The sequence below is a fragment of the Bubalus kerabau genome, chromosome 3 (assembly GCF_029407905.1).
Source record: "Bubalus kerabau isolate K-KA32 ecotype Philippines breed swamp buffalo chromosome 3, PCC_UOA_SB_1v2, whole genome shotgun sequence".
Lineage (NCBI taxonomy): Eukaryota > Metazoa > Chordata > Mammalia > Artiodactyla > Bovidae > Bubalus > Bubalus kerabau.
Window position 1 is genome coordinate 46,960,043 of NC_073626.1, and position 12,881 is coordinate 46,972,923.

The 12,881-nt window shown below is 38.0% G+C and overlaps 1 protein-coding gene across 1 annotated transcript in view; it reads left to right on the forward strand.

Annotated features, from left to right (window-relative positions):
• Window positions 1-11,780, forward strand: part of GFRAL (GDNF family receptor alpha like) — a 71,766-nt gene extending 59,986 nt beyond the window's left edge. The window contains exons 7-8 of the mRNA XM_055574707.1: window positions 11,480-11,575; window positions 11,704-11,780. Of these exons, the coding sequence (XP_055430682.1) occupies window positions 11,480-11,575; window positions 11,704-11,780 (173 nt within the window). The remainder of the gene's footprint in view (window positions 1-11,479; window positions 11,576-11,703) is intronic.
• The last annotated feature ends 1,101 nt before the right edge of the window (window positions 11,781-12,881 follow it).

A 12,881-nucleotide genomic window follows, 5' to 3' on the forward strand; every position in this document is an offset into this window, starting at 1 on the left:
GTGGTGGTTCGGTCACTAAGTCGTGTCCGACTCTTAAGGCCCCTTGAACTGTAGTCCACCAGGGTCCTCTGTCCATGGGATTTCCAGGCAAGAAACCTGAAGTGGGTTGCCACTTCCTTCTCCAGGGGATCTTCCCAACCCAGGGATCGAATCTCTGTCTCCTGTATTGCAGGCGGCCTCCTTTCCTTTTTCACAGGCAGATTCTTTACCATGAGCTACTATACCATGTATGTCATTAGGCAGTGACAGATGTGTTATTTCAGATGTGAAAGTTGCTAATATACACCTTCTGCCATCAGATAACTGCATGGACATGGCATTGTGACATTCATGTTATATTGTAAACTAGATGGATATGGTGTCTAGTCTTAAGAAGGGTGCTGTCTAAGGAAAATTAACAGCACTTATCATACTTTGGTCGTCAACTTCTCCCTGAATATTTACAAATGTATGTGCAGTGAAGAAATACTGCAATTAAACTTTTTTTTTCCATTTTAAAACTCAATAACTTACAAAGCTTTCTGAATCATCTCATCATTCCAAATAACTGTGAAGACTCTCCAAAAATGTATCTCTATCCTTTATTTTATTTCCCTCCCTTTCCCTTGGTGTTTTCCATCAGCTCATGAAAACATTGTGTACTCCAGCCAGGCAACTTCTTATACAGTTCCAAAAGGCTAGGTACTAGTGAATCAGTTAATTCCAAATGTGGACATTAGAAAGCTATCTGGACAATTAATGGCGTTATCACATATACTTTTTTTTTTCAGTGTAAATTCATGAAGTTTTTTATTTTTATTTTTTTACTTTACAATATTGTATTGGTTTTGCCATACTTCAACATGAATCTGGTGTACATGTGTTACATATACTTTTTCATTAAAAAATTCTGTACATAAAATCCTCCATATATGAAAACATAAACTTATAAAATTGATAAGGTATAGTGTAAGTTATTTCTATTCTTAGCTTACATTTGTCTTATTACAAGATCTCCTAGTATTTATATAACTCAAGATAAAAGTTACTTGAAAATGTTCAACTTTGGAAACACATTTTATTCTACTAAACTCATGCCAGATATTGACAGATTTAAACCATGGGGTGGCTTTATATTTTTTATCTGAGACTCAGTTGTATTGATGTAGATGTATGCTAAAGCAAGCAAAAAAATAGCCAAGTCTGATTTTAAATAGTTACACTGAGCTTTTGTGTATTATTCTTTGTATGCCCTTTGCCTGGTGAATATTCTGGAAAGTTTTATATATGGTCCTAACTCTACATCTGTAAAAACAGAAATATTCTATTGATATCAAAATCTAAGGCAACCACCTTGAAAATTATAGCATTCTTTTTTTTTTCCTATTTCTGTTAAATGTCAAAGTTAGAGTGGTGATTTATTTGATGACCTTGAAAATGATGAACATATCTCAAAGGTATGTGCAAGACATTGAAAAATCCTACAGCTATATATGAGACATTTTATTAGATTTTATGTCTTCTATTGTGAATTTTGGCAACAGAAATATATTTACATATGCTTTTTTCCACTTTAAGACTCAAACTTATAGATATAACCATAGACATTTGTGATCACATATTACTAAATGTTTCTTACTGTATAGCACCATCAAATTCAGTTGGTCTTTATTATTTTTCAAATCTATTTCCTTTTTTTAAAAAATCTATTCTCTAATCCAGTTGGCTGCTACATTGGAAAAAGCTGAAAATGTTTTACATGTTTTTCTAGTCTCCATAGGTTTTTAAAATATATAATTGATAAAAAAATTTTTGCCACAAATCACATTTTCACCATTCATCGACTCTGTGACCTTGGGCAAGTATTCTGAGACTGAGTTCCTTTAAGGCAAGCTAATATTTCCTGTGTGGCTAGTTGTTCTAAAATTTAAACAGTGTCTGTCAAAGTGCCTTGTAAAGTATTGATATTAAGCCATATACATGGAAGTGAAGCATTTTGTATGTTGCATAATTATGTACGTGCACATTCTCTCCCATTCTATGTACAGATATATGAATATATATATGTGTAGATATATATTATATTATACGTGCCAGAAGCAGCAGCAGCAGCAGCACCTGAGCAGTTTTAAGAGATTCAGAATCTCTGCATTATCCCAGATCTACTGAATCCAAACTGGCATTTTAAGATATACAGAGATTCGTATTAATGTTTGAAAAGCATGACTATGTGGCCTGCTTACAGTGTGATTTCTCGCTCCCTCTCTTTCTCCCCACAAACACAGATATGCGCGCAGGAGACAGAAACTAGGCAGCAATGCCAAGGAAGGAAAGTATCTGAACCTGTGTCTCTTATGTCTCCTGCATTGGCAGGCAGGTTCTCTACCACTAGTGCCTCCTGGGAAGCCCCTTACAGATATATTCTGTTCCTATTTTCAATCTCTATCCTTAGAGTCATGTTGTATGAGCGCCAAACTGCAGATGACAGACTTTTGTTTTAGTTTCAACTTTTAAAATCATAGCTTTCTAACACGATGTTGATCAAATCTAGTGTCAGTTATCAGAAATAGTATAATTGGCATTCCAAAAGCCATTTCTTGTGACTATTTCATTATTTGAAGAAACTATTAAAGAAATGTGAATATTTGAGACATCTTAGTAATGCAGTTGAAACTCACCCTAATCGCAGCAAATCCACTAGATGTGTGAACACTATTGTCATCCAATCATGGATAAAAGAGCAGTTACCAGGCTTGTCAATGTCGTCCCTGTCTCACACTGAACTTCTGGCTCATGACAAGGATCAGGGCAAATGTTCTTGAAGGTATGTGTGCTCAGTCACTCAGTTGTGTCCAACACTTCATGACCCCATGGACTGTAGCCTACCAGGCTCCTCTGTCCATGGGATTTTCCAGGCAAGAATTCTGGAGTGGGTTGCCATTTCCTATTCCAGGTCTTAAAGACTTATCTATTTATTTATATGTGTCCTGGTTTTGACATACAGGAAGCTTTACATGTTTAATGTGAACAGTTTGATGAGTTTGAAGATATTGCAGACACTGTAAAACCATCACCATAATCTGTATCACAAGCATATCCATCACCTCTGAGGTTTCCTGCTGTTCTCCATTATTATTATTTGTTTGGCCCAAGCTGCATGGCATAAGGGGTCTTAGTTCCCTGACCAGGGACTGAACCTGTGCCCCCTGCATTGGAAGCATGGAGACTTGACCACTGGATCATCAGGGAATTCCTTTTATTTTGTGTGATAATGTAAACAAGCAGGACCTTGTGGGCCTTTCCCGGGGCAGACCCCCTTCTTTAGCTCCTAACATCTGATGCATATTTTATGAGTTTTTCAGATGCTAAGAGTAAGAGAGAGTAAAGTCGCTTAGTCATGTTGGACTCTTTGCAACCCCATGGACTATAGCCTATCAGGCTCCTCGGCCCATGGCATTTTCCAAGCAAGAATACTGGAGTGGGTTTCCATTTCCTTCTCCAGATGCTAAAACCACCACCAAATGAAGGAAATTAACTTCTTGATGACCATGAGCACGTAGTCTGGACCTTCTGGTGCCTAAGGATTGATGACGCTAACTGCCCAGCTAGCTCAGTATCAACCAATCAGAGAACGGTGCACAAGCTGATCGCATACCCTGTGACCCCTCCCTTCCCCTGGCCTTTAAAAACACTTCCCTACAGGGATTGTGGGATATTTTGAGCATAAGCCACCTGTTCTCCTTTCTGGGCTCTGCAGTAAAACTTTCTGTGTTCCAAATTCTGATGTTTTGGTTTGTTTGCCATCACTGTGCATCAGGTTCACGAACTTTCATTTGGCACCATTTTGAACATTAAACCTAAGATCTTGTTGTTGTTGAGTCGCCCAGTTGTGTTGGACTGTTTGTGACCCTGTGGACTGCAGTATGCCTGGCCTCCCTGTCCCTCACTGTCTTCCGGAGGTTGTCCAAGTTCATGTCCATTGCATCAGGGGCCATCCAGCCATCTCATCCTCTGATACCCTCTTCTCCTTCTTTTCCCAGCCTCAGAGAGTTTTCCAGTGAGTTGGCTGTTTGCATCAGATGACCAAAATACTGGAGCTTCAGCATCAGTCCTTCCAGTGAATATTCAGGGTTTATCTCCTTTAAGATGGACTGGTTTGATCTCCCTGCAGTCCAAGGGACTTTCAGTTTTCTCCAGCACCACAGTTCAAAGGCATCAATTCTTTGGCTTTCTACCTTCTTTATGGTCCAGATCTCACAACCATACATGACCACTGGGAAGACCATAGTCTTGACAACACGGACTTTTGTTGGCAGAGTAATGTCTCTGTTTTCCAACACGCTATCTAGGTTTGTCATTGCTTTCTTGCCAAGAAGCAATTGTCTTCTGACTTCGTGGCTGCAGTTACTGTCTGCAGTGATTCTGAAGCTCAAGAAGAGGAAATCTGTCAGTGCTTCCAACTTTTCCCTTCTATTTTCCATTCAGTATTGGGGCCAGATGCCATGATCTTGGTTTTTTAAATATCTAGTCTTAAGCTGGCGCTTTCACTATCCTCCTTCACCCTCACCAAGAAGCTCATTAGTTCCTCTTCACTTTCTGCATTAGAGTGGTATCTGAGGTTGCTGATGTTTCTCCCATGTATCTTGATTTCAGCATTTCTCATGATTTGCTCAGTGTATTGGTTACACAAACAGGCTGACAGCAGACAGCCCTGTCGTACTTCTTTCTCAATCTTGAACCAATCGGTTGTTCCATACAGGCTTCTAACTGTTACTTCTTGACCCACATCCAGGTTTCTCAGGACACGGGTAAGATGGTCTGGTATTCCCATCTAAGAGCTTTCCACAATTTGTCATGATCCACACAGTCAAAGGCTTTAGCGTAGTCTATGAAACAGACAGATGTTTAACTGAAATTCCCTTGCTTTCTCTATAATCCAGTGAATGTTGGCAATTTGATCTCTAATTTCTCTTCCTTTTCTAAACCAGCTTGGACATCTGGAAGTTCTTGGTTTGCATAATGCTGAAGACTCAAATGCAAGATTTTAAGCATGACCTTACTAGCATGGGAATGACTGCAATTGTCTGATGGTTAGCACATTCTTTGGTACTACCCTTCTTGGGAAATGGGATGAGGATTGACCTTTTCTGGTCCTGTGGCCACTGCTGGGTCTTCCAGATTTGCTGACATAATGAATGTAAAACCTAGATGGCATTGTCCTTCAGGGATTTGAATAGTTCTGCTGGACTTTCATCACATCCTCTAGCTTTATTAACAGCAGTGCTTCCTCAGGCCCATTTGACTTCACCCTCCAGAATGTCTGGCCCTGGATGACTAACCACTCCATCACAGTAATACAGTTCATTGAGATCTTTTTTATACAGTTCTTCCATGTATTCTTTCCATCTGTTCTTGATCTCTTCAGCGTCTACTAGGTCTCCACCATTTTTATCCTTTACTGTACACTTCTTTGGGCAGAATGCTCCCATGATGTTTCTAATTTTCCTGAAGAGCTCTCTAGTCTTTCCCCTTTTGTTGTTTTCTTCTATTATTAAGGATTGTTCATGGAAGAAGGCCTTCTTGTCTCTTCTAGTTATTTTTTGGAACTCTGGGTTTAATTGGATGTAACTTTCTCTCTCTCCCTTGCTTTGCACTTATCTTCCTTCTTCCACTATTTGTAAAGCCACCTCAGGTAACCACACTGTCTTTGCTTTCCTTTTTCTTTGGGATGGTTTTGTTCACCACCTCCTGTACAGATCTCTGTCCATAGTTCTTCCAGCACACTGTTAACCAGATGAGTCCCTTGAATCTATTCGTTGCCTCCACTGTGAATTCATACAGGATGCAAGTCTTACCTTGCTGGCCCATTGTATTTCCTGTTTTTCTTTAATTTAAGCCTGAATTTTGCCACGAGAAGCTGCTGATCTGAGCCACCGTCACCTCTGGGTCTTGTGTTTGCTGACTGTACAGCTTCTCCATCTTTGCCTACAAAGAACGTGATCAATTTGATTTTGGTATTGACCATCTAGTGATGCCCGTGTATAAAGTCTCTTGTGTTGTTGAAAAAGGGTATTTTCTATGACTAATGCATTATATTAGCAGATTTCAGTTAACTTTTGCCCTACTTCATTTTGTTCTCCAAGGCCAAACTTGTCTGTTGTTCCAGATATATCTTGACTTCCTACTTTTGCATTCCAATCCCCAATGATGAATAGGACATCTTTTTTAGGTGTTATTCTAGGAGGTCTTCTAGGTCTTCATAGAACTGATCAACTTCAGTTTCTTTGGTGTCCACGGGAGGGGCATGACTTGGATTTCTGTGATGTTGAGTGGCTTGCCTTGGAAGCAAACCGAGATCATTCTGTCATTTTTGAGGTTGCACCCAAGTACTGTATTTAGGACTCTTGTTGATTATGGGGGCTACTCAGTTTCTTCTGTGGGATTCTTGCCCACAGTAGTAGATATAATGGTCATCTGAATTAAAGTCACCCATTCCCATCAATCTTAGTTCACTGATTCCTAGGATGGCGATGTTTATTCTTACCATCTACTATTTGACCACATCCAATTTTCCTTGATTCATGGACCTAACATTTCAGGTTCCTATGTAATACTGTTCTTTTCAGCATTGGATTTTACTTTCCTCACCAGACACGTCCACAGCTGAGCGTCATTCACTTTGACCCAGCCGCTTCATTCATTCTGGGGCTATTGGTAATTCTCCTCCACTCTTCCCCAGTAGCATGTTGGACACCTTCAGACCTGGGGGACTCATCTTTTGGCATCATATCTTTTTGGTCTTTTATACAGTTCATGAGGTTCTTATGGCAAGTATCCTGGGGTGATTTGTTCCCTCTTCCAGAGGATCACCTTTGGTCAGAACACTATACTATGACCCATCAGTCTTGGGTGGCCCTGCACAGCATGACTCATAGCTTCATTGAGTTATGCAAGCCCTTTTGTGATCCAAGAAGGGGACTGATCTGCAACAGGTAACCTAAGATGTACCCTTTCAGGAAAAATGTAAGCATTGTTAACAATAGGCCCTATGGTATACAATAGATTCCTAGACTCATTCATTTTGCATAACTGAAATGTTATACCCATTGACTAACAACCCAAGTTTCTGTGTCACCCCAGCCCCTGGCAACTACCATGAGTTTAGCCACAGTAGGAGAAGATAAACCTAAGACATACTTTTCTTTGAAGTTTATGAATTAAATAAAATAATATGCCTTGTTGATTCCTGTTATAACTGCTTAAGGGAAGCATATTACTTAGTTGGTTTAGTTTCAAGGCATACATTTTAGTAGCAATGGTATTATATCTATTTTAGGTGTTGAATCTTGATTTATCATATTAATAATGTATAGGCTTTTCAGATTTGTAACTGCTGATATATTTTCCATTCTCCCAGCAGCAATGCCCCTTCAATCCACTTTAGAAGGAGGTTTTCATACACTGATGATTCAAAGAGTCCATGATGTATGGAATCTCAATTCTGATCATTGCTGCTGCTGCTGCTGCTCAGTTGCTTCAGTCGTGTCCGACTCTGTGTGACCCCATAGACAGCAGCCCGCTAGGCTCTGCCGTCCCTGGGATTCTCCAGGCAAGAACACTGGAGTGGGTTGCCATTTCCTTCTCCATTGCATGAAAGTGAAAAGTGAAAGTGAAGTCACTCAGTCACGACCGACTCGTAGCGATCCCATGGACTGCAGCCTACCAGGCTCCTCCATCCATGGGATTTTCTAGGCAAGAGTACTGGAGTGGCTTGCCATTGCCTTCTCCGTCTGATCATTAGGTGAAGCAATTAAAAACTCATTTCTAATTTGGGAATTAATATACCTTCAGGTGAGACAGTATTGACCAAATTAGAAATAACACCAGGCCAAGGATACACAAGAGCATCCTTTAATTTTCCTTCTCAATAAGATGTTGTCATGGTATTGGTGCTGTTTATTTATTTTATTTATTTATTTTTTTTAAAATTTTATTTTGTTTTTAAACTTTACATAATTGTATTAGTTTTTCCAAATATCAAAATGAATCAAGAAGACAAAAGAATTTTAACTATGCCATGGGATTCATTAATAGGAATGAATCCAGAGTTCGGGGTTAACATGTATACACTACTATATATAAAAGAGATAACTAACAAGGACCTACTGTATAGCATAGGGAACTATATTCAATATCTTGTAATAACCTATAATGGAAAAGAATCTAAAAATAATGTAGATAGTGCTAAGTCGTGTCCTATTCTTGTGATCCCATGAACTGTAGACTGCCAGTCTCCTTTGTCCATGGGATTCTCTAGGCAAGAGTACTGGAGTGGGTTGCCATTTCCTTCTCCAAAAAATAATGTATATATACATATATATGTGTGTATATATATAATTTATTAACTTTTAATTAAGGATAATCACAATACTGTTAGCGTCTGTCATACATCAACATGAAATATATAAATATACATATAAAACTGAATCATGTTGCTGTACACCTGAAACCACCACAACATTGTAAATCAACTGTACTTCCATTAAAGAAAGACAGATACATTAATATATTTTAAAAATTATTCTATAAAAATGTTCCTTTCATCAAATTTTTCTCCCCATCAGAGTCTTCCGGGTTGTGCTTTAATTGAAGGTTGACAAATCTGTGGTTTGTACTCAAGTTAATTTGTCTCAAGAACTCTGACATTTATTTTTAAATCACGACTTTGTGTCTGATCCGCCACATTTTTTACAATGCATTTACTACTTCATATAAATTATACAAAGTAGAGGTTTGGTCTGCATCAGCTCTCAGCCACTGCTGTGTAAGGTTTTTGGAAGAGAAAAAAAGAGAGAAACGATCCCATCTCTGTAGCTCATTTGGGGAGAATACTATTTAAATTTGTTCTTACTGTAAGGCTGAAATTAATCTTGATTTCCCGTTAAATGTACAGGGATTTTACAATATAGTTAATAATAGTATATAATTCCTCTAGGGTAGAAGTTAAGATAAACAAGTCACAGACAATGTTTATCTATAAATATAGCAGATGCTGTGGGACTGAGGTTGGTTATTAACTCTGCCGACTTTAATTTCATGGTTATAAAACACAGTAAGCCTCACTGTTTACAAAAGGTGGGGGACAATCTCCAATGGGCTTCAGTAGCCAAGAAACCCTCTGTAACATTAATCTCTTCTAACTGATATTTGGTATTCTCCTAGGGTACAATATTTAAGATTGTGGAGTGACTGCTAGTCACATTAAAATTTTCACTGGGATCATTAGCTAGCATTTCTGTCATTGATCTATTATAACTTTGTTAATGAGTTCCATGTGAGTGAAATTTAGTGAATGAGACAATTCTTTCTAAGCCTTACTAGGTGAATGTTTAACATTTACCTTAGGCTGTTATATATCTAAAAGATAGCCTGATTAATCAAAATCCTACCTTTTTTCTACTATAAAGATGAATTGTAATACCTAACTAGGCAAAATGTACTGAGGAGTAGAATTTCATAAAGGAAAGCCATAGCATCATTGGAATAATCAGCCAATGTACATTACATACATTTACATTTAATGAATCACCTAAAATGTCACAAAACACCATAGAATTTAAAAGAGAAGCAAAATAATGTATGCTTAATATTCCAGTTTACTTAAATATAAAATTTAATTGTGATCACTTAGTTCACTAAACATCTGTATGTTTAACTTGATTGAAATTAATTCTTCCCCCCAAACCACCACTGTTATTTAAAAAAAATTCGAAATAGCTCAATTTTTCCATTTTGAGTTTCTAGTGAATAACAGAATTATTTTATAGCCACAAAAGTGAAAAAAAATCAAAAGCTATACTTCCATTGCTTTTACATTCAGAAGAGGTTGATTTTTCACTTCCTAAGAAGGTCAGACTTCCATAAATATGTGATAATCTGATAAGTGAGTTGGGGATTAAAACAATCTTGAGCTAAAAATGTCTTAACAGTTAATGTCTGAACTGTGTGCTAATGTCTTAACTCCTTGAGAATTAGTGTTCAGTGACAAAATTCTCAGGTACGTTTATAGCTCTTATATTAGGCTGCTTCTCCTGCACCCACCCTGATCGTTTTATTACTGCTCTCAAACAGTCTGGTTCCTGTGATTTCTACCAAGTATTCAGGGTGGACCTCACACCTTGGCTCCAAGGAGCTGGCTCCTGACAGCATCAGTCCTGGTCAGATTGAGGACTAGATGGGACTGTTGGTTAACATGTCTTCTCTCCTCTCCCACTCAGAGCCTGTTGTCATTGGATGCAATACCCTGTTTATTTGATATACTCACTTCTGCAAAAAAATCTATCGACTCAGACTTCCAAGGTCTCAAAATGTGTGAAACATCTGTAACAGAAGATAGCAAACTCTCTCTCAAATGGAGGCTCTACCTCAGTTTCCTTTGTTTTTCTTTTCTTTCTTTCTTTCTTTTTAAGCCTTAAAATCCACCTGAACCATTATCATTAAAGAAATTAGTTATTGGTATGTTTGACATATATGTTTGTGTCAACTTGAATCAAAACTAGGGGTGATTTTGATATTTGGCAAAACTAATACAATTTTGTAAAGTTTAAAAATAAAATAAAATTAAAAAAAAAACTAGGGGTGATTTCACTTCAAAGTTATCAACAAAATCCCCTAAACCAGAGCTCCGTTAAGTCCAAATGTCCAAAGCTTGCACCTTCTTATCTTATGAGTTGTGAAGTGAGGGTGGAATACATTTAGGACAAAGTGGACAAGAAGAAGAGGGCTACGGACGGATCAAGAGGACCCCTGACTCTTTGTGACCCCATGGACTGTAGTCTGCCAGGTTCCTCTGCATGGGATTCTCCAGGCAAGAACACTGGAGTGGGTTGCTATGCCCTTTTCCAAAGGATCTTCCCAACCCAGGGATCGAACCCAAGTCTCCCACATTGCAGGCAGATTCTTTACCATCTGAGCCACCAGGAAAGCCTTTAAGTAAGGCAAAAATATGTAAAGCCAATATAAAATGAAGTGGTTAAAAAGGGAGACAGAATAGGGGAATGAGCAAAACCAGATATTGAAGTGTCTAGGGAGAGAGTTGAGCAGAGTGACTGGTTTAGGGACTCTCCTGAGGGTACTCTAAAAATTCATAAATACAGTGGGTCTTGGGGAAATGTGCACTCAAACAATCACTCTTGTAATGAAGGAATGTTTTTCAGTATCCCAATGTTCAGCCTTAAATCATTGTATTTTTTCCCTAGTCTATGTATAAGGTAAAATGAATTGTATTATAAAATGTAATCATTATTCTAGTAATATTTTTAAAGCAACTTCAATTATGCAGTTATTTGATTAAAGGTGAAAAAAGTGTTAAAATTGAATAAAAGTGTTCTCCCTTTTACCAAAATAAATTGTTGTCTTATAAAGCAAATTACAACCCACGGGATAAAAATAATGCATGCCTTTGATATACTTTCACCTCATTTTCATTGTTTTCTTTCAGATTATCCGACCCTGTCTAAGGTGAAAGGCATTGCATTGCAAAAAGGAAAACATGCAAAGGAGATAACTCTCAGTGGATTTCATCCGTCCTTCAATGGTCAGTTAAAAATCCATCCTCTGGTGCTTGCTTCAGCAGCACATATAATAAAAATCCACCCTCTAAAATATCTTTAGTGTTCATTCTCTCTAAAAATCCAGTACTTTAAAAACATCTTTTACTTCTAGGCGAAGTCATCTATGGTGTCATGTGCGTGACGGCCACCTGCGGGATCCTTCTCCTGGTGATGGTCAAACTGAGGTAAGTGGATGCAGCTCAGAGAGGGAGGCTGTAAGGGGACCAGCCCTGTGGGGCCACACGTCAGAATGGCAGAGCTTAGCAGGGCCGAGGAGCAGTGCTTCTCCCTTAAGACACGGGAATCGTGGGATGGGTCAATGAGAACGCTACCCTGTCTGCATATGTAAGGGAAGTGTAATCACACTGATGATTCATGCTGCATTTTATAAGCACATATGCATCGTTCTTCCAGTGAAATGGCTCTCAATCTTTCCCCCCATTTTCCTACAAAATCCAAATTGAACTTTGCTGCATTCCTTATTCAGATCCCTTGCAGGATTAATCTGCTCACATAATGGACCTGTTGCATATTTCACACACTTTATATTTGCCTGAATACATAGTCTTTAATTTCTTATAAGCTGAGTTTTATTCTTATTTTTGTACACAGTTATTAAGTGAGGTATGAAATGAGGCCTCATCAGGCACCTTTTTAAAAGAACTTATTCCTGTTGCCTGACTTAATTTACTTTTTCCAAATCTTCTCTTTCTTGGCTGCCTTCACTGTGAATGTGAGACCTTAGGTTAAAGATATATCAATTGTAGATGTCTATGTGTCTAGGGTTTAAAATTTTTCCACTTATTTAACACTTACAAAGAGATATAAAGTGGTGTTCAGTTGCTTATATTTTAATTAAAATAATAATAAAATAATAAATAATAAGCCATAATAAGTAAAGTATTTGATATTTAAATATCAATGATGTTCACTTGCTTATTAATGATACCAATGTGTATGAAGTGAAAGTGAAAGTCACTCAGTCGTGTCCAACTCTTTGTGACCCCATGGACTATGCAGTCCATGGAATTCTTCATATATAAAAATATGTATATTTTTGTATAATTTGACTATCATACATTTTAATGAAAAAATATATATTAAGTGTGTGTGCATATGTATATGATATATACATTATATACATGCACCTAAAATATATTTATCAGTAAAATTAGGCCTGAGGGCGGCACAGGCAGTGGACGTTTGTCTCATGATTCTCAGAGAACAAGACTCAGTCAACTTGACGATGTTGGCACAGCTATGGCTCCTCAGACTCCAAGGACTCCACGA